Source organism: Gopherus evgoodei, chromosome 9 (genome assembly GCF_007399415.2).
Source record: "Gopherus evgoodei ecotype Sinaloan lineage chromosome 9, rGopEvg1_v1.p, whole genome shotgun sequence".
NCBI classification, from domain to species: Eukaryota; Metazoa; Chordata; order Testudines; family Testudinidae; genus Gopherus; species Gopherus evgoodei.
The window spans coordinates 58,170,302-58,188,684 of record NC_044330.1 but is presented as its reverse complement, the minus strand read 5'-3'; the positions used below and the strand labels follow the sequence as shown (position 1 = coordinate 58,188,684).

Sequence of the window (18,383 nt, the reverse complement as noted above, 5' to 3'; positions counted from 1 at the left end):
ATGGCTTCCCCTCTGTACTGCGTGGCAGATACCCAGTCAAGCATGAGAGGCTTCAGCTTTTATCTCCTCTAACACAGCAACATCTGAAGCCTCAACGTTAACGTATGGCACACAGATTGGCCGAAGGGACAGGGTCAAGCGGCCCAGGAAATCCGTAACGAGAGAGGGAACTGCATTGCTTTCAATGGCTGCTAAGACATTGTTCCAACTGATCTAGGTCTGTACTGAGTGACCGTCATCTACCAGCTGTTCACTGGCCTGCGTGAAATGAACCAGAGGCTCCAGTTCCATTCATCAAGGGTAGTGCCCATGCCACTCTGCTAGCAGGCCACTGCAGTCACGGTGTTTGTACTGGTGTGGCTGAGGCCAACCTTCAGGCCCACGAGGGATGTGGTCATCACTCCCTCTCCCAACCCAAAGAGCATCATATCTAGGGCACTCCTAGTCTTCTGAAGTCTGAGAACAATAGGATAAAATACTAGGAACGGATTTGTTATCAGGGTATGAATAATAGCAGGACCCAATACACTCCCCAGCAAGCTAAGGTCACAGAAAGATATTCTCACCTGGGGCTGGCTGCCATACTGTACCTTCTCAAAGTGCTGATCATCAAAGGATATTTTGGCTGTCCCTGACTGCCGTACTCCTGAACCATAATCCGGGGCTTCTTCATCCGCTGAAAGAGGAAACATTACAGGAAGGCAAGACATTACAGGAAGGCAGAAAAAACTCACTCCCAAAGCAGATCGCAGCAAGTCAAGGTCTCTGGGATTGTGACCTTTCACACACTGCTCCCTGAGTTTCTTCTTCAAGGAATGCTTGAGTGGTCACTGGCTGCAGAACTTGATGAAAACAGTGAATTCCAAAAGGCAATCATGGAAATGTTGCAAGAAGTGCTTTCCAGCCTCTGTTTCAGAGAGATGGTCAACAATTTTGCATTAGCTAACAGCCAACTATGTGCACACTCATCTATAAATTGGTACCAACAGCGCCACACTAATGCCCTTGCTAGTTAAGCAGATGATGGCCCAGATCATAAAACCATGACATGACATGGCAGAGTTTTCAGTTCTTTGCAAGACCATCCTATTAGAATAGCTGTGTGTGCATGTGTGTGTTGGGGATAGTGGTTGTACTTGCAGAGCAGAATATGTACCTGAAACTAACAGTACCAGAAAAAAGTATTGCTATTAATTTTTCTCAGCCCTAGATTTATCATGAATAGAGCTAGATCCTGGTGGAATTGACCCCATCTGTGAATCACCTTGCTCAAGGTGACTGATAATTCACAGATGGGTCAGTTCCACCAGGATCAGGTTCTATTCAAGATAAATCTATGACAGGCCTCACTTCCCCTTGAATGCCATGAGTGAGAGGTCCTTCCGGATCAGATTGGATCCAATTGACGGGGAAGCCTGGGACTGTATGAATTGGACAAAATAATTTCTTTCTCACCCCAGAAGACAGCTATTTGTCCCGGTAAGGCATGGATCTTGGAACATATTGACGCATGCACACGGGAACTGATGCTGAATCGATTTACACCACGTGTAACCCACTGAAGTCAGGTGAGTTGCATGGGGGTGGGAGCAGCACACAACATAACCCACAGAGTGATGAGTGCCCTTTTGTGGCAGTTCTAATGACAGTACAGGAGATGCCTGTTGGACTACAGCACCCACAATTCCTACCACAGGAAGCGTGATGTCCCTGTATTACTAGAGCAGGAAAACACTGCATGATGGCCTGTGAGTGGCATACCTCCTGGCAAATTCTCTGTGTGTGCAATACTCCACTGGCCCACTGGGGGGGGAGGGAGAGGAAGAGTCTTGTGCACAATGCAACAGGGAGAGCAAGGTCTAAAGCAGGGGTGGCCAACCTGAGCCTGAGAAAGAGCCAGAATTTACCAATGTACATTGCCAAAGAGCCACAATAATATGTCAGCAGCCTCCCAACAGCTCCCTGCTCCCAGCACCTCCCAGCCACTGACAGTCCCGCTGATCAGCGCATCCCCCTCTCTCCTCGCACCTCCAGATCAGCTGTTTCGTGGTGTGCAGGAGGCTCTGGGGGGAAGGGGGGAGGAGTGAGGGCATGGCAGGCTCAGGGGAGGGGGTGGGAAGGGGTGGAGTGGGGGCAGGACCTGTGGCAGAGCCAGGGGTTGAGCAGCGAGCACCCCCTGGCACATCCTGACACCCCCGGAGTCAGTGCCTATACAAGGAGCCACATATTAACTTCTCAAGAGCTGCATGTGGCTCCAGAGCCACAGGTTGGCCCCCCTGGTCTAAAGAAACGCTTAGGCTGTGGACTAATGGATTAGTGCCACCAGCCCGAGCATACAGTATGGGACTCATCACGCTCAGGAAAGGGCATATGTCTCCGTGAAATGTAATGGCCCCGAGAACCGACTCTCCAGACTCACTATGGCACTGGGGCAAGGCCAGCTCAAAGCATCCACCTGCCACTGGCAACCCACTGCTGCTCACCCAATGTACCTGAGATGGCCTGGACTGCCACGCGCAGGAAGCCTTTCACCTCGCCCTTCTCACTGACGATGGCAACGCGGTGCACTAGTGGCACGGGGTACAGCAGGTTGCTGAGATACACGAATGCCCTGAAAGAGTCAAGTAACACAGGAGAGGGGTCACTGTGCCCCCAGCCTGGGGTTTCCAAACATGCTCCGTGGCCAGATGGCAGCTGGGCTCACAGTTCACCGCTCACATCACAACATGGTGCTGCAAAGCAAAACTAAAGAAAGGCAGCCAGGGTCAGCCGGAAGTGTGTGTGGGGGGGACTCAGCGTGCTTAGGACAGGCTGGTGGGAGGCAGAGCTACAGTAACGTCAGGTTCCTGCGAAAGTGGCAGCAAGTTAGTGAGCACCAGCGTACCTCTCGGCCTGTCATCTCCCTTGGGCGCAACAGCGTCGTGGGGAGGGCTGAGGAGGGGGCTGTGTCGGTGCAACAAGGAAGCTAGAAAGAGGACCTCTTGCTGTGGAGAACTGGAGAACTAGGACAGAAGGTGCTGTGAAACAACCACGGCTCTGCTGCAGATTAAAGGGTATGGGGAGGGGGACCGGCAAGAGGGGACCAGGGTGGGTGTGGGGGAGAGAAGGCAGAGGAAGAGAGAGGCAGGAAGGAAAAGGGAAAAAGAAGAGGAGGAAGGGGAGAGAGAGTGAAGGAAAGGAAGTTCTTGGTTAGAACACAGAGCCTCCTGCAGACAGGCTGGGAAATGCAGACACCTGTCCAGAGTCTGAGACTGAGAAGCTATTGCAGTGATGGGTTTTCAGCCTGCTTTAAGAGAGGCCCGGCACATCCCCAGGATAGTGTACGAAAACCTATCCCCAAGAGAGGCATGCCTGCCTTCAACCAGGGGTCTGTGTCTGCACCAAGTACAGGGGCCTGCTCAGTCAGTGCCCAGCTGGTAGAGCCTCAATGCAACAGCCAGGGGGAGGGGTTCAAGCTCCCCCCGGGCTGAGCCCCAGAAAGCACCCACCTTGTGAACAGAGCTGGCTCTTCCGAATCAATCACCCTGTTGCATGCTGAGTAGTACTCTACTGCCATGGAAATCAGCACGGCTGCCTGCGGAGTAAGGACTACTTGAGGGGCCCTGTGCAGCCATGACACCAGACAGGGAGTGGACAATGTTCAGTGAGTCACACCCAGGGACCACAGGCCAGAACCTCAGCTGGTGTAAATCAGTGGAGCCCCACTTACTATGCCATTTACCCCAACTGAGGATCTGGCCCTTTGAGTTCAATGCCTAGGCAGCAGGGCAGATGTGGCATGCCTGAATGCATGAGTGATGATGCTGACACCTCACTGTACCAGTTATAAATAGGGGCCAGCAGGAGGAGAACCTGGACCTGGAGTCCTCCCCTGAGCACTCCCAGAAGGAGAAGCTGCCTGTCAGGCTGGCGGGGAGAGCCCCTTTCCCAGACCAGACCAGCACCAGTTCCATCCCCCCACCCAGAAATCAGACACTAGCTCTAACAGGGCTTTCTTTATGCAAATGTGGTCCTCGTGGAGGGTTCAGTTGTGCCCTGGTGCCACACAGCCATTTGGGGAGCACACAGGAGTGGGGGCTGCCATCCCACTGCACAGCTACATCAGGCTCTTTTGGGTGCTGGGGCTGCCTGGCCACCAGCAGCCAGCGGACCTGGAGGAGGGGTGGTGAGTGAACACTGGCTCCACCCACTATGCGCTGGCTGGCTGATGCAAGAGGAGGAGTGTGCTACATTGTCAATGGTTGCAGCAAATCACTCCTCCCCACCCCACACCTGTCCAGGGCAATCACATCTACTTGAGTCGCGGGTGCCTTCCCTCTGTCCCCTGGGCTCAGCCTAGGGCTCAGTCTCACCCTAACTAAGCAAGAAAGCAGCACAATGACTATGTTCATGTACACGGAGAAGCTGGAGGCTGCCTGGAACCCCAAGATTTCCAGACAAGTGATCTGCTCCTGCTTCCCAGCCCTTGAGACCCCGTCTGTGCTCAGCACTTGGGAGGCAGCATCTCTGGATGGCAATTGGCTCCAATCCCTCGCTGTTATTGCCTCTGCATGGTGAGCCAGGACAACATTTTCAAGTGTGGCGAGTGCCTTGGAGCACTTCAGTTTCTGGTCGTCCAAGCTGGGGATCTGGCGCTGGCGAAAGTCACAAATGGTTACCCACTCCAGTACACCAGGAAGAACTAGATCAGTGGTACAATGGAGCACATCTGGTCTGCACTGTAACACCTGGGTGAAACTGTACTCTGATGAGAACATTAATCCTGGACAGTAACTGAATCTTCACCTGGCACTGGTGATGACTGAAGACTGCATCCCTACTCTCTGGCCCTTTACCTTGTGAAAGTACAAAAAGTTCTGAGAGAGAAAAGCAGCCGAAGAGAGAGGAAGACAGCTGTAGTTTGTGCTGTTTCTTTGGTGGTACTCACGTCATGTAGGCAACCCCAATCCAATCCGAACACATCCAGGATAAGAGAGGACACTGGGGTAGAGACAGGGCTGTAGGTGATCTTAGTTCTGGGGGATCAGTTCTGCCTTGTGCAGGGCACACTCTGGAGCACACTACTGGTAGGTGTAACAGGTGACTTTTAATGTTGAAAACTTGCACATTTAAACTTTATCTTTAAAACCGTAGGCCTGGGAGCATCACACTTCCCCTTCCAGTAAGGTCATTGGAAGGCTATTACCAATTTACCATCTCTTCTTGACTGAGGATTAAACAGCTAAGATTCTACCTATAATTAGACCAGAATTTTGGAATGTAACCCAGAGTCGAGTCTCAGCTAGATGCACCATCCCCTCTTCGCTGTTGAAAGGACATTTTCAGATGGCCATTACTGGAACTAGAACCGGAACCTTGAAAAGGATTTGGAAGCCAAGGCAGAATGTGGTATACCCATCAGTCTGGGCTACCCAGAAGAGTCTGAAGTGTTTGAAGCCTCTCTGTGGTCTCCCTAGAACCACAGAAATATAGGGCTGGAAGGGACCCCAAGAGGCCATCTCGTCCTTCCCTCTGTGCCAAGATAATGTCGCAGAAGCCTAGCCTTGCATTGGTGTAAATAAGTATCCCCATGAATAGGCCCACACTCCAGTCTGATGGCCAATCAAAAGTGGGATAGGTCCTTGCTGGCCACTGCCTCTTATTCAGGAGCAGCAAACTGTTCATCAGCGCCTCAGAACTGCACCTCCCCTTGACAATCAGAGGGCAGATGCTCTCAAACAGTAGGCAAGGCCATGGATCACATCAGCTCCTCAAATGGTTCCCCCTTTCCTTTCCACATCACCTCTGACTCATAGTGAGCCTCCTCAGCTGCCTTCCATCCAGGGGCTGAATTATTTCACAAAGCTGCAGCATGCCTTTGTCCAAGGTGATGAGAACAGGCAACAGAAGTGGGAGGTTCCTTTCAGCAGGAGTTTCGTAATGACCTCAGTCCATAGTGGCATTGTGTGTGGTCAGAATATTTCATCATCAGCACTAAACTTGGTACTGGTTGTACAAAATTCTTCCCCCCATAACTTTTACTGTTGTCTGTAGCTGGTCTCCAGATTGGAAAAGCAGACTGATAGGCAGCCATCCCCAGCCCGAGTCTGAAGGATTGCAGTGTGCAGCCTCTACAGGACTGCATCATACTTATGCTCTGATGAATGGAGTAGCATAGGTTTGAAGAAAGCAAAGCCACTATATTAACAATGTCTCACCACACAGAGTAGCTAGGGTGCTTCTTCAGAGGGAGGCAACCAAGAATCTGTGACTATCCCTATGTGAACAGCTTTGTTATCTGTACATTTGGCTTCAGCACCCTCCCTCATAGCAAAGGTTTGACTGCTGAGCTGAAATATCATCGTAAAGCCCAGGTGATTCCTGCAGAAAGGGCTCAATACTGCACCAGGGGAAGTCAATGACAGTGATCCTATTGACTGCAATAGGTGCAGGATCAGGCCTCAAATGTCCAGAGGAATTTATAAATCTTGGGGCCTGAGTCCGCTCCCTCTGGAGTCAATGGGAATCTTTCCACTGACTTCAGCGGCAGTTGAACTGGATCATTAAAGCACAAGGCAAGAACCAGCTTTAAACCCCAATCCTACAAGGTGCTGAGCCCTTCCTGGCAGATGCAGAGTATCTTCTGTTCCCAGTGAATCATCTCATAAGATGGAACTGCAAGGTCAGAGGGATCGGAATCCTCTTGAATGTTTGGGATCAGATAAGGTGCCATGCTCGGGGGAAGGAGGGAATTGACTGGCGCCCACCTGATGCCCTGTATTGGAGATGGCTTTACTTTGGTGTCTGTATCTGACGAAGTGGGTATTCACCCACGAAAGCTCATGCTCCAAAATGTCGGTTAGTCTAAAAGCAGCAAAGAATCCTGTGGCACCTTATACAGATCCAGACTAACACGGCTACCCCTCTGATATTTGGTGTCTGTGAATACAGAACTGACCCTGGGCATCTTGCAGAAGGATCACAAGCCTGTTAAGCTTCCATCATAACAGTATGAAAAAACAGGTGAGCACATCTTGAAGCAGACTGAAACCAGAAAGGTTGAAGAGGGAGGAAGAGGAAGAGAGGAATAGGGAGAGGGAGGGAATATGTCACTAAAGGAAAAGGAAGGAGGGCAGAGACACTAACCACAAGATTGGTGAGGTGCAAAGATGGCATGCTCAGACCAAAGAAAAGCCTTTCAAAAAGAAGACAAAAGTGAAATAACCCCCAATTTTTGCTCAAGCTTTGGAGAGAGAGCCAGCAGCTAAAAAAGAAAAAGAAAAAAAAAGAAAAAAGAATACAGAAAATAGGGGGAAAACTAATCAAAGACAAGGATCCAATCATAAACCAATCCAAGCACACTTCACGAGAAATGTGATCGGCACAGCTGCTGCGCAGGGAAAGCCAATTCTGTGTCTGACTCAAAAGAATTGGGAAGATTCAGATGGAATCCCAGGAACATCCCACAGGATGAGGGGTTCGGTTCATCTGGTAGTTTGTTTTGTTTTTAAAATCTCTGATTCCCCCAAGAGAAAAAAAAAATGGAAGAACCCAGCTCTTTCAGTCTGAGGCCGCAGTGACTCTTATCCCATCTTCCTCTCTCTCTTTTCTGGTCCCTTCTCCTCCCCTTCTCGGTCCCATTGCCCAAGTCCCATTGGCTGGAAAGGAGAACTCAGCTTCTTGCCTAGGCTTCTTGCTTTCTCAAACATATTCGCAGCTAACAGGCCAAACTACGACCCAGTGTAAATGGAATCAATCTCACTGACTACAGTGAACCTGCAGCTGCTTGCACCAAGTCTGAATTTGATCCAATTTTTAAAGGACAGGAGTCCCTGAGACAACTATGGGCAAAACCTCTTTTTTCCCCTTGGAAAAGTCTCAAGCAGAACTGGGCTACCTGGTGCCATGCTTGGTGATTTCAGGTGGCTTTCTCTAGCAGAATGAAATGGTGGCTGACTAAATCAAACATGTCACCAATTTCACAAAATCTGGAGTTCTTTTCCAGAATGAGCTATTGAAACATTCTGTTTTCACTAGCAAAAGAAAAAAAAAAACAATTCTCTTTCCCTTTGGGCAGAGTCCACTCCCAGCACTGCAGGGGAGATAAGCTCTTCCCCACTCCAGAGCTTTTCTCCAAACCACCTGAGAACTTCTGGCAGCTCTTCTTCTCACACTACACTTTTCTGCATGGCTCTAGTTTGAACCACTGCAGAAAACAGTTTCCATCCATGTGCTAGCCAAAAGCAGCAAGTGGAAATGTCACCACTTCACAGTAGTGGTGGCTTAAAAATATATGGCTTTTATAGATATATATATAAAAAAAAGATAAAATCCTCTCTATCCACAGCCCTTGGTTTTAGCTTTTGAGTCCAACCTTATTCCCCACAGCTCTTCTCTGAGTCATCTGGGGAAAACCCACTCGCTACCAGCTGGACCTGCCTGCCTTGTAGTACTGTGCTCACTTTCTGCACCTCCCATCTCTTCCTCACACCCCGCCCAGGGCCACGGGCTGCCTCTGAATCCCTCTCCTAACAATCAGAACTGATGGGCCTTCTCTTACAGTTCACTGTGTTTGAGTTACACCTTGGTCTCTTGGCCATTCCACCACTCCCCAGAAGCCTGTACGTTCTCCTCTTGCTGGTGAGGATCTGTGTCAGAGTCATGCATGGGATTTCCATGACATGCATGGGATTTCCACTCCATGACTGCGAAGATGTGACTCTCACAATCCATGCAGGAGCAGAAGGCCACCCAGTCTGCAGACATTTCATCATAAATGTTTTCAGCAGTAAATTAGAACTGAAACTCAAATGTGTTAAAGCTAGGGGAATACTTTGGATCAGTTCTGTGTTCCTCTGTGTCATCACCACACAATTCTCTATCACATAAAACTCTTCTAGTTAAAGAGACCATATGAATCCAGTGGCTACTCGATCCTGGTCCCCATTGACTCTGTGATACCTGTCTTGAAGCTCACTCTTTAAAGATGAGCTGGCTAGAGTAGCCTCTCCCTTCTTTGTTTCCTATTGACACTTGCCTTACCATCACAATGACCAGTACACCTGCCCCGCTGGCCATCTCTTTAAGGACAATCTTCAGCTAACCCATCCCGAGAGCCTGTGGAACGCATGCCCTCAACATGGGAACAGTGTCAGAAAGCAGTTCTCTCATACGAAAGAGCTAGTTCCTTCCCAGCATGCTCTCCTAAAACCTCACCAACCTTCCTACTAAACTGAACAGGGGGGAGCGGTCGTAAAATGGATCCCGGCCATCATACAGCGGGTACTCCGGAAAGATGTCTTCCTCCAGGTCCTCCTCCTCCTCCTCCTCCTCCTTCCCCACGTGCTGCTCGTCAGCAGGCTCGGTGATGTCGGAGTCGGGGTTCGAGAAGGTGGGGGAGGGGGTGAGATCAGCCATGCGCTCGCTCATGCATGTGTTGAAAAGAGGAGAGCTGTTGCAGCCAGAGATATCTGAACTAAGGTTAGTACAACAAGATAGAAGACAGGTTAACACCAGCTATTCCAAACAGAAGAGAGAGAAAGAATAGGCTTTTTCTTTTACACCAAGGACCATCGCTATTCAGGAGGGGAGTGGGAAATAAGACCTGCCTGTCCAAAGTGTATTACAAAGAAGCCCCCAGTGTCGCCAGCTAACAACTGGTGTGAAAGATGGGAACTGCCACCTCGGACTTTGCAGAGGATTCAGCAAAACAACTGTCAACTAAAGCCCAGTAGAGTGCCCACTGGCATCAAGGGGAGTCCTTCCACTGCTGTTAGCTGGCGAGAATCAGGCCTTGACTGCACCAAGGTTGGTCACGTTCGGCGGCACCCTACTGACAGGTCCGGTCCCTTTGACACCTCCTAGCTGACAGCACTGTGCCCTTCCAATTGGCAGGTGGGAAGCACATGAGGCGACATGGCACGTACAGTACAGCACACCGAGATGTTCAGATGCCAATGAGCACACATGCGTGTGTGCACACAAACACACATCGATGGACGTGGAAACCTGAAAGCAGGGTTCTCAGCCTGTCCCCTTCCACAGCTCTCTTTCCATCATGGGGCCACACACAACCCACCCAGAATCCCCCTCCCATGCTGCAGGATGGGAAGGGCAGGGGGCAGCTCATGCCTTGTGGTTATTAGGCACGGTTTCAAAGAAGGCAATGGGAAGTTCACCACCAACTCACTGTAGCAGGGCACCGAATGCCTGGCAGCAGTAGGAGTCCCAGAAGATCATTCCTGAGTACCCATGCAGAGAGCAGAGCAAAGTGATTGTGGAAAATAGTGCTCCTTGGATATTGGCTTGCTGCCTGGTGCAACCCTTTCACCCACAGCAGCCACTATGGTCTCTCCGCACCGCACCAGTTCTCCCTATCAAACCAAGCAATGTTTCCTTCTGTGGGTGTGTTTGGATTGCAGATGGATTTAGAAAAAGGAGGAGCAAGGCTCTCACCTGCCAACCAGTCTGAACCAGGGGAAGCGGTCGTAGAAGGGATCTCCACCGGTCACGACATTGTCACAGTCCTCAAGGATGCTAGAAGGCACTTCTGCTGCCCTGTCGTACATTTCACGCATCAGGTCCAGCCGCTGTCTGCAAGAAGAAACAGAGAGAAACAGATGTACACAATGAGGTTTAAGGATCTAGATCAGCTCCAGGCCCTTGAGCACTGAGTCAGAGCCACACACACCAGCCCCCTAACACTGTACCTGTAGGGTATCCAATGCATCACAGCCACACACAGCACCCCCGTACCACTGTATTTCTGGGGTAGACAACACACAAACAACCTGAACTACAGGCACTTAATTCCTGCCCCCATGGTGCAGTTACCCTATGAAGGGAAAACCTCTCCATCCATGCACGGTGTGGAGTGGGGACAGCTGTAACAACAGAGCTAATGGAACCATGGGGATCATATGAGTGAGGAGGTCATCAGTTTAGCTTCATACTGGAATACAGGTCTATGCTATTTTGCCATATATTATTGCTCACCGATCATTCTTGTTTATTTGTGAAGGCAGTGGTAATAAATGTGCAAGGGATAAACGCTCACTGATAGGCATGTGCATGCAACTTCAAACCAAGGGGTTAAGACCACAAGACAGGAGATTCCACAACTCTGCTCTTCTTGTCCTGAGTGCGCCAGCCGAGCAGGGCTGCTCTCAGCCCCACCTGCCCAGTACAATACGTGTGGCTGTGCCACAGTACCTCTGCCCCACTCTACCTGAGTTTCTCCAGAGTCCAGTAATGTGTTGCTCCATTCTTCTGGTCCTGCACCTCCACAGCCACAATGGTTCGTGGGAAGGGCCGTTTCTCTCGGTCTTTGGCAGCATTGGGGGGCAGCAGGTCGGGAGGCAGAGGGGAGTAAAGAGTGTCTGTGAGGAGGACGAACTGGAACTGGACCTGGGAATGGACAGAGGGTTGGAGAATCAGTATGTGTGTGGAAGGCTCATGGTGAATGGGGATTCCCAGCCAGTGCCTTTGAACTGTTGACATCAATTCCATTCTGTGTAACTCCTGAAATGCACAAGGGGCCGCCGCTGATCTCGGGGTAAGCAGGTGTCAGTGACTTCCATGGAGTTACACATGCTTACGCTAGGTTCAAATCTGACCCATTGCTTTTGGTAGAACCTGGGTTCTAAGAGCACGTTTTCTGGTCTTTGAGAGCCCCAGCCCTTGACCTCATTCACAGCTTTGCCATCTTGCTGGTACATGCAAGCTGATGAGACTCTACTGAAGCAGAGGGCTGCAGTTTCTGTCCCATGTGCTCACTGTTCGTGCACAAACACCTCTTGGTTTGATAATCACTGGGAAATGCATGTGCTTAGCTCTGCAACCAGCAACCATGAGGAAGTGGAGGCATCCAATTTCCTCCAAAAAAATGGAAAGAAAATTCAGTTACATAACTCAGCGGTAAAATCTCAGAGATCCTGAGTGTGACAGAAGGTGCTTACTTTCTTCTTCAGCTCCACGCTGATGGCATTGGCCTCCTTTAAGAAAATTGCATTGCCCCACAGCAGGTCCCGGAGAGATGTGAATTGGTACCACTTCCACTTCCTGAAAGCCCAGAGGGCCAGCTCAAACTCCCGCTCAGTCCACTGTACTGTTGAGACAAAGAGACAAGGTCGCTTTCTTCAAAGGACACCCCCGACATTCCTCTGCCCACCACCACCACCACTCACCCAGCCTTGATTCCATCCAGGCTGTGGAGAGGTTTTCAGAGATTCCAAGGCAAACAAGGACCACTGTGATCAGCTAGTCTGACCTTCTGTACAGCACAGACCATAGACTGCCCCCAAATAATTCCTAGAGCAGAGCTCTTGATTGAAAACTTGCCAGTGATGGGGAATCCACCACAACCCTTGGTAAATTGTCCCAAAGGTTAATTCCTCTCACTGTTAAAAAAATATGTCTTATTTCCAATCTGAGCCTGTCTAGCTTCAATTTCCAGCCATTGGATTGTGTTTGACTTTTTTCTGCTAGATTGAAGAGCCCATGATCATGTATTTGCTCCCCATATAAGTACTTATAGAATGTGATCAAGTAACCTCTCCACCTTCTCTCTGTTAAGCTAAATAGACTGAGCTCCTTGAGTCTGTCACTACAAGACTCCTCTGTGACACCGCTCCAATTTATCAACATCCTTCTTGCATTGTGGGCACCAGATCTGGACACAATGTTCCAGCAGCAGTCACCTCAGTGCCAAAGATAGAGGTAAAATAACTTTGCTAATCCTACTAATGATTCCCCTGTTTATACATCTGTACCTATTGGGTGTCTGGGAAGTGGGCGGGTGAAGCCCGCCCAATGCTAAAGGATCCTCCCCCAGCTTAAGGGGAGGAACCACAGGGCCACAGAACCCACTGAGTGCGGGGGACAACTAATAAAAGAACAGGGACAGGAGTGAGGTCAAAGGGTCAGAAGGAGGGAACCTAACGGGGACACCGAGCAGAGAACCCCGGACAGCGCCCACTGCTCCTCGAAGGTGTCAAAGGAGCCAGTGGACGCCGCCCAGAGGAACTCCGCCCGGATGCATGATCGGACCATGGAGCGGAAGCAAGCCCCACAGTCACCGGAGTCTCCATCGGCCAACCTCCCCTCCCTGGTCGCGTGGATGGCCTTTTTCGCCAGGGCGAGGAGGAGGTTGACCAGGAGGTCCCGGGACTTCGTGGGGCCACGGATAGGGAGTGCAAACAAAAGGAGGTGAGGGGAAAAGTGTAACCAAAAACGTAAGAGGATGGCTGTGAGGAGCCGGTGTAGGGGCTGCAACCTGGCACACTCTAAATACACGTGCGCCAGGGTCTCCCGCACGCCGCAGAAGGGGCAGGTGTCCGGGACAGGGGTAAACTGCGCCAAGTACACGCCCGTGCTCATGGCCCCATGGAGGAGCCGCCAACTGATATCCCCAGTGGGCCTTGGGACCAGGGTTTTATACATCTGTACCTATTGGGTGTCTGGGAAGTGGGCGGGCGAAGCCCGCCCACTGCTAAAGGATCCTCCCCCAGCCTAAGGGGAGGAACCACAGGGCCACAGAACCCACTGAGTGCGGGGGACAACTAATGAAAGAACAGGGACAGGAGTGAGGTCAAAGAGTCAGAAGGAGGGAACCTAACGGGGACACCGAGCAGAGAACCCCGGACAGCGCCCACTGCTCCTCGAAGGCGTCAAGGGAGCCAGTGGACGCCGCCCAGAGGAACTCCGCCCGGATGCGTGATCGGACCATGGAGCGGAAGCAAGCCCCACAGTCACCGGAGTCTCCGTCGGCCAACCTCCCCTCCCTGGTCGCGTAGATGGCCTTTTTCGCCAGGGCGAGGAGGAGGTTGACCAGGAGGTCCCGGGACTTCGTGGGGCCACGGATAGGGAGTGCATACAAAAGGAGGTGAGGGGAAAAGTGTAACCAAAAACGTAAGAGGATGGCTGTGAGGAGCCGGTGTAGGGGCTGCAACCTGGCACACTCTAAATACACGTGCGCCAGGGTCTCCCTCACGCCGCAGAAGGGGCAGGTGTCCGGGACAGGGGTAAACCGCGCCAAGTACACGCCCGTACTCACGGCCCCATGGAGGAGCCGCCAACTGATATCCCCAGTGGGCCTTGGGACCAGGGTTTTATACATCTGTAGCAGGGTGGATCCCTGCTTCTGCCCTGAAGGGGTTAAAAACAGCCCTGGGAAGGGGCTTTGGCTGGAGAAAGCAGCCTTTAGGCTGGGCTGATTGGGGGAAGTGGCTGCAGCTGGGGCCACTTCCCAAACTGAGCAACAAGGCCTTATAAGAAGGCCAGCGAAGCCAGAAGCCAAGAGAGTCTCTCTCTAGCTGTAGAGGGAGATGGGCCTGGCTGCAGGGAGCTGGAGACAGGGTACCTGAGTGAAGCAGGGCTGGGGAAAGGCAGAAGAGCTGGGAAGCTCCAGCCTGGAAAGCCCCAGGCTGCGGCCTAGCATTGGGCTAATAGGTACTGGGGGTTGCAGAGGGCAGCCCAGGGGTAGGCCAAGGCAGCAGGTCCAAACCCTCCTTGCCAGTGATGAGTAGGCTGATATTGCAGTCTGCCCCAGGGTGTGGGGCTAGACAATGACTGGCAGTAGCCATAAACTGAGGAAAGGTGGGGATAGAGGGTGGGGGTTCCCTGCGGAGGGGAGACCCTGAGAGAAAGGGGTTACTGCCAGAGGGCAGCACCCCATGTAAGAGGGCACCGGGTCCAGGGAGGGACATGGGGGTGCCAAGAGGACAGGCAGATCACCGGCCTGCAGAGGGCACTCCAGAGCTGAATCAAGCTAATTCCCAGAAGTTACCAGGAGGAGGCACTGCAGGGGTGAGTCTGCCCATCTACAACATCCCAGGAGCACTAGCTCTTTTGGCCACAGCATCACACTGAGAGCTCGCGGTCTGCTGATTATTCACCACAACCCCCAAATCTTTTTCAGAGTTCCTGCTTCCCAGGACAGAGCCCCTGTCCTGCAAGTGTGGCCTGCATTCTTTGTTCCTAGATGTATACAGTTACATTTAGCTGTGTTAAAACATGTTTGCTTGTCCCGTTTACCAAGCAATCCAGACTTCTCTGATTCAGTGACCTGCCCTCATTATTATTTACCACTCCCCCACTTTTTGTGTCACCTGCAAACTTTACCAGTGATAATTTTGTGACTGGCTCTGAACATGAGAAAATACAGTTTTTTCTTCTTGCCCTAATAATTGTTCCACCCACAAGTCAGGAGGACACCACAGTGCTAGGTCCAACAGAAACACCCCAGATACACAGGGAGGGCAACGTCCCCCATAAACCAAAACTAATTCCACTCTGTCAGCAGTCAAGGTAAATGAGGGATGGGAAAGGTTATGTGTATGAAACAGCCCAAACATGGCTAAAGGTTCCCAAACACTGCTAGAGGTGGGGGAAATAAATTACAATAAGAGCACTGATTTAAATTGTAATGGTCTTATTCTCATTGACACTAACGCCCTTTGGCTGCCTTAAATTGGGGTAACGTAATTTATATCCACTTTAATGCCCCTTTACAGTACCAGTGGGGTGGAAAGAGTCCTGGGTATAAAGGAGAATCAGGCCCTCTGGGTTATGCTGATACCCTTTCTCTGTTCTAGAAGTGTGACTTTCCCATCTGCCTTCCTTTAAAACAAAACAAAGAACCCACATTTTACCAGAGAACAACTGATTAATTTTCAATAAATGAATTCCCCACTGATTTATGCCAACCTTTCAACTATAGAAATTTTGCAATCTGACCTCATGCTTATTTCTTCTCTGTGCCTTATACATTTGTATGCTGCTTCTTCTTAACTGTACCTCAAGAAGCAGTAGGCAGTACTACCATGAACGCAAGGAGTAAGGAGAATGGGGTATGTGGGTGCAGCATGAATATCTGCTGTAACCACTATCTGCTGTGTTTGAATTAGAGTTACAGCATCCAAAGCAGATACTGAAAATGCCGGCAAATGAGCAGAGCTCCGGCCCCTGAATTCAGACTAGTGATTTAACAAGCAACAATCTTGACCCCCTGCCTCCTTCATTCAGCATTATAATCATCCCCTTTGTGGCATTCTACACACTGTGGCATTCTACACACCTACAGTTATTTGATACTTAAATGGGGAAACACTGGGGAAAGGGTGAGACTATTCAGGAAGGATGGGCTCCACCTAAACCAAAATGGAACCAGATTGCTGGCACTTAAAATAAAAGGGTCACTGAGCAGTTTTTAAACTAAGGGCTGGGGGAAAGCCAACAGGTGCAGAGAAGCACGTGGTTCAGACAGAGACATCCCTTAAGGGAGGATCTATTAATAGAGAAGTGAGAAGCAGAGGATGGAAAAAGATAAAATATAGGCAGGGTCTGATCAGAAACAGTCAAATAAGAGTCCCATTCAATGACATCGTGTAATGGCAGACATCTAAAAGGAGACAAGTTTTAAAGTGTTTATATACCAATGCTAGAAGTCTAAGTAATAAGATGGGTGAACTAGACTGCCTCGTATTAAATGAGGATATTGATATAATAGGCATCACAGAAACTTGGTAGAATGAGGATAATCAATGGGATACAGTAATATCAGGGTACAAAATATATCGAAAGGACAGAACAGATCATGCTGGTGGGGAAGTGGCATTATATGTGAAAGAGAGCGTAGAATGAAATGAAGTAAAAATCGTAAATAAATCAAACTCTACCATAGAATCTCTATGGGTAGAAATTCCATTCTCTAATAATAAGCATATAGTGGTAGGGACATATTACCAACCACCTGACCAGGATGTTGGTAGTGACTGTGAAATGCTGAGGGAGATCAGAGAGGCTATTAAAATAAACTCAGTAATAATAATGGGGGATTTCAATTATCCCCATATTGACTGGGTACATGTCACCTCAGGAAGGGATGCAGAGGTGAAGTTTCTTGACACCTTAAATGACTGCTTCTTGGAGCAGCTGGTTCTGGAACCAACCAGAAGAGAGGCAATTCTTGATTTAGTCCTAAGTGTAGCACAGGATCTGGTTCAAGAGGTGAATATAGCTGGACCTCTCGGTAATAGTGACCATAATATAATTAAATTTAATATTCCTGTGGCAAGAAAAACACCACAGCGGCCCACCACTGTAGCATTTAATTTCAGAAAGGGGAACTACACAATAATGAGGAGGTTAGTTAAACAGAACTTAAAGGGTACAGCACAAAAAGTGAAATCTCTGCAAATTGTGGAGAAACTTTTAAAAGACACCATAATAGAGGCTCAACTTAAATGTATACCCCAAATTAAAAAAACATAGTAAGAGAACCAAAAAAGAGCCACCATGCCTAAACAACAAAGTAAAGAAGCAGTGAGAGGCAAAAAACTGCCTTTAAAAAGTGAAAGTTAAATCCTAGTGAGGAAAATAAAAAGGAGCACAAACGCTGGCAAATGAAGTGTAAAAATACAATTAGGAAGGCCAAAAAAGAATGAGGAACCGTTAGCCAAAGACTCAAAAAATAATAGCAATTTTTTTTTTAAGTACATCAGAAGCAGGAAGACTGCTAAACAACCAGTGGGGCCACTGGATGATCTAGGTGCTAAAGGAGCACTCAAGGACGATAAGGCCATTGGGGAGAAACTAAATTAATTCTTTGCATTGAGGCTGTGAGGGAGATTCCCAAACCTGAGCCATTCTTTTTAGGTGACAGATCGGAGGATCTGTCCCAGACTGAGGTGTCATTAGAGGAGGTTTTGGAACAAATTGATAAAATAAACAGCAATAAGTCACCAGGATCAGATGGTATTCACCCAAGAGTTCTGAAGGAACTCAAATGTCCAATTGCAGAATTACTAACTGTAGTCTGTAACCTATCATTTAAATCAGCTTCTGTATCAGATGACTGGAGGATACGAAATGTGACGCCAATTTTTAAAAAGGGCTCCAGAGGTGATCCCAGCAATTACAGGCCTATAAGCCTGACTTCAGTACCAGGCAAACTGGTTGAAGCTATAATAAAGAACAATATTGTCAGACATATAGGTGAACATATTTTATGGAGGAAAAGTCAACATGGTTTCAACAAAGGGAAATCATGCCTCACCAATCTACTAGAATTCTTTGAGGGGGTCAACAAGCATGTAGACCAAGGGGATCCAGTGGATATAGTGTACTTAGATTTTCAGACAGCCCATGACAAGGTCCCTCACCAAAGGCTCTTATGCAAGGTAAGCTGCCACGGGACAAGAGGGAACATACTCTCATGGATTGGTAACTGGTTAAAATATAGGAAACAAAGGGTAGGTATAAATGGTCAGTTTTCGGAATGGAGAGAGGTAAATAGTGGTGTTCCCCAGGGGTCTGTTCTGGGACCAGTCCTATTCAACATATTCATAAATGATCTGGAAAAAAGGGTAAACAGTGAGGTGGTAAAATTTGCAGATGATACAAAA

At 49.4% G+C, this 18,383-nt stretch overlaps 1 protein-coding gene across 11 annotated transcripts in view; it reads right to left on the bottom strand.

Moving 5' to 3' along the window:
• Positions 1–18,383, bottom strand: part of KIF1A (kinesin family member 1A) — a 181,620-nt gene that overhangs the window by 52,806 nt on the left and 110,431 nt on the right. For 5 of the 11 annotated variants that reach the window (XM_030575581.1, XM_030575582.1, XM_030575586.1 and 2 more), the window contains 6 exons: positions 11,937–12,085; positions 11,207–11,385; positions 10,435–10,572; positions 9,200–9,454; positions 2,493–2,611; positions 567–676 (listed from right to left, as the gene is read on the bottom strand). In XM_030575581.1, coding sequence (XP_030431441.1) covers positions 567–676; positions 2,493–2,611; positions 9,200–9,454; positions 10,435–10,572; positions 11,207–11,385; positions 11,937–12,085 — 950 coding nt within the window. The remainder of the gene's footprint in view (positions 1–566; positions 677–2,492; positions 2,612–9,199; positions 9,455–10,434; positions 10,573–11,206; positions 11,386–11,936; positions 12,086–18,383) is intronic. The other 6 variants (XM_030575590.1, XM_030575591.1, XM_030575592.1 and 3 more) reach the window with 3 other exon arrangements.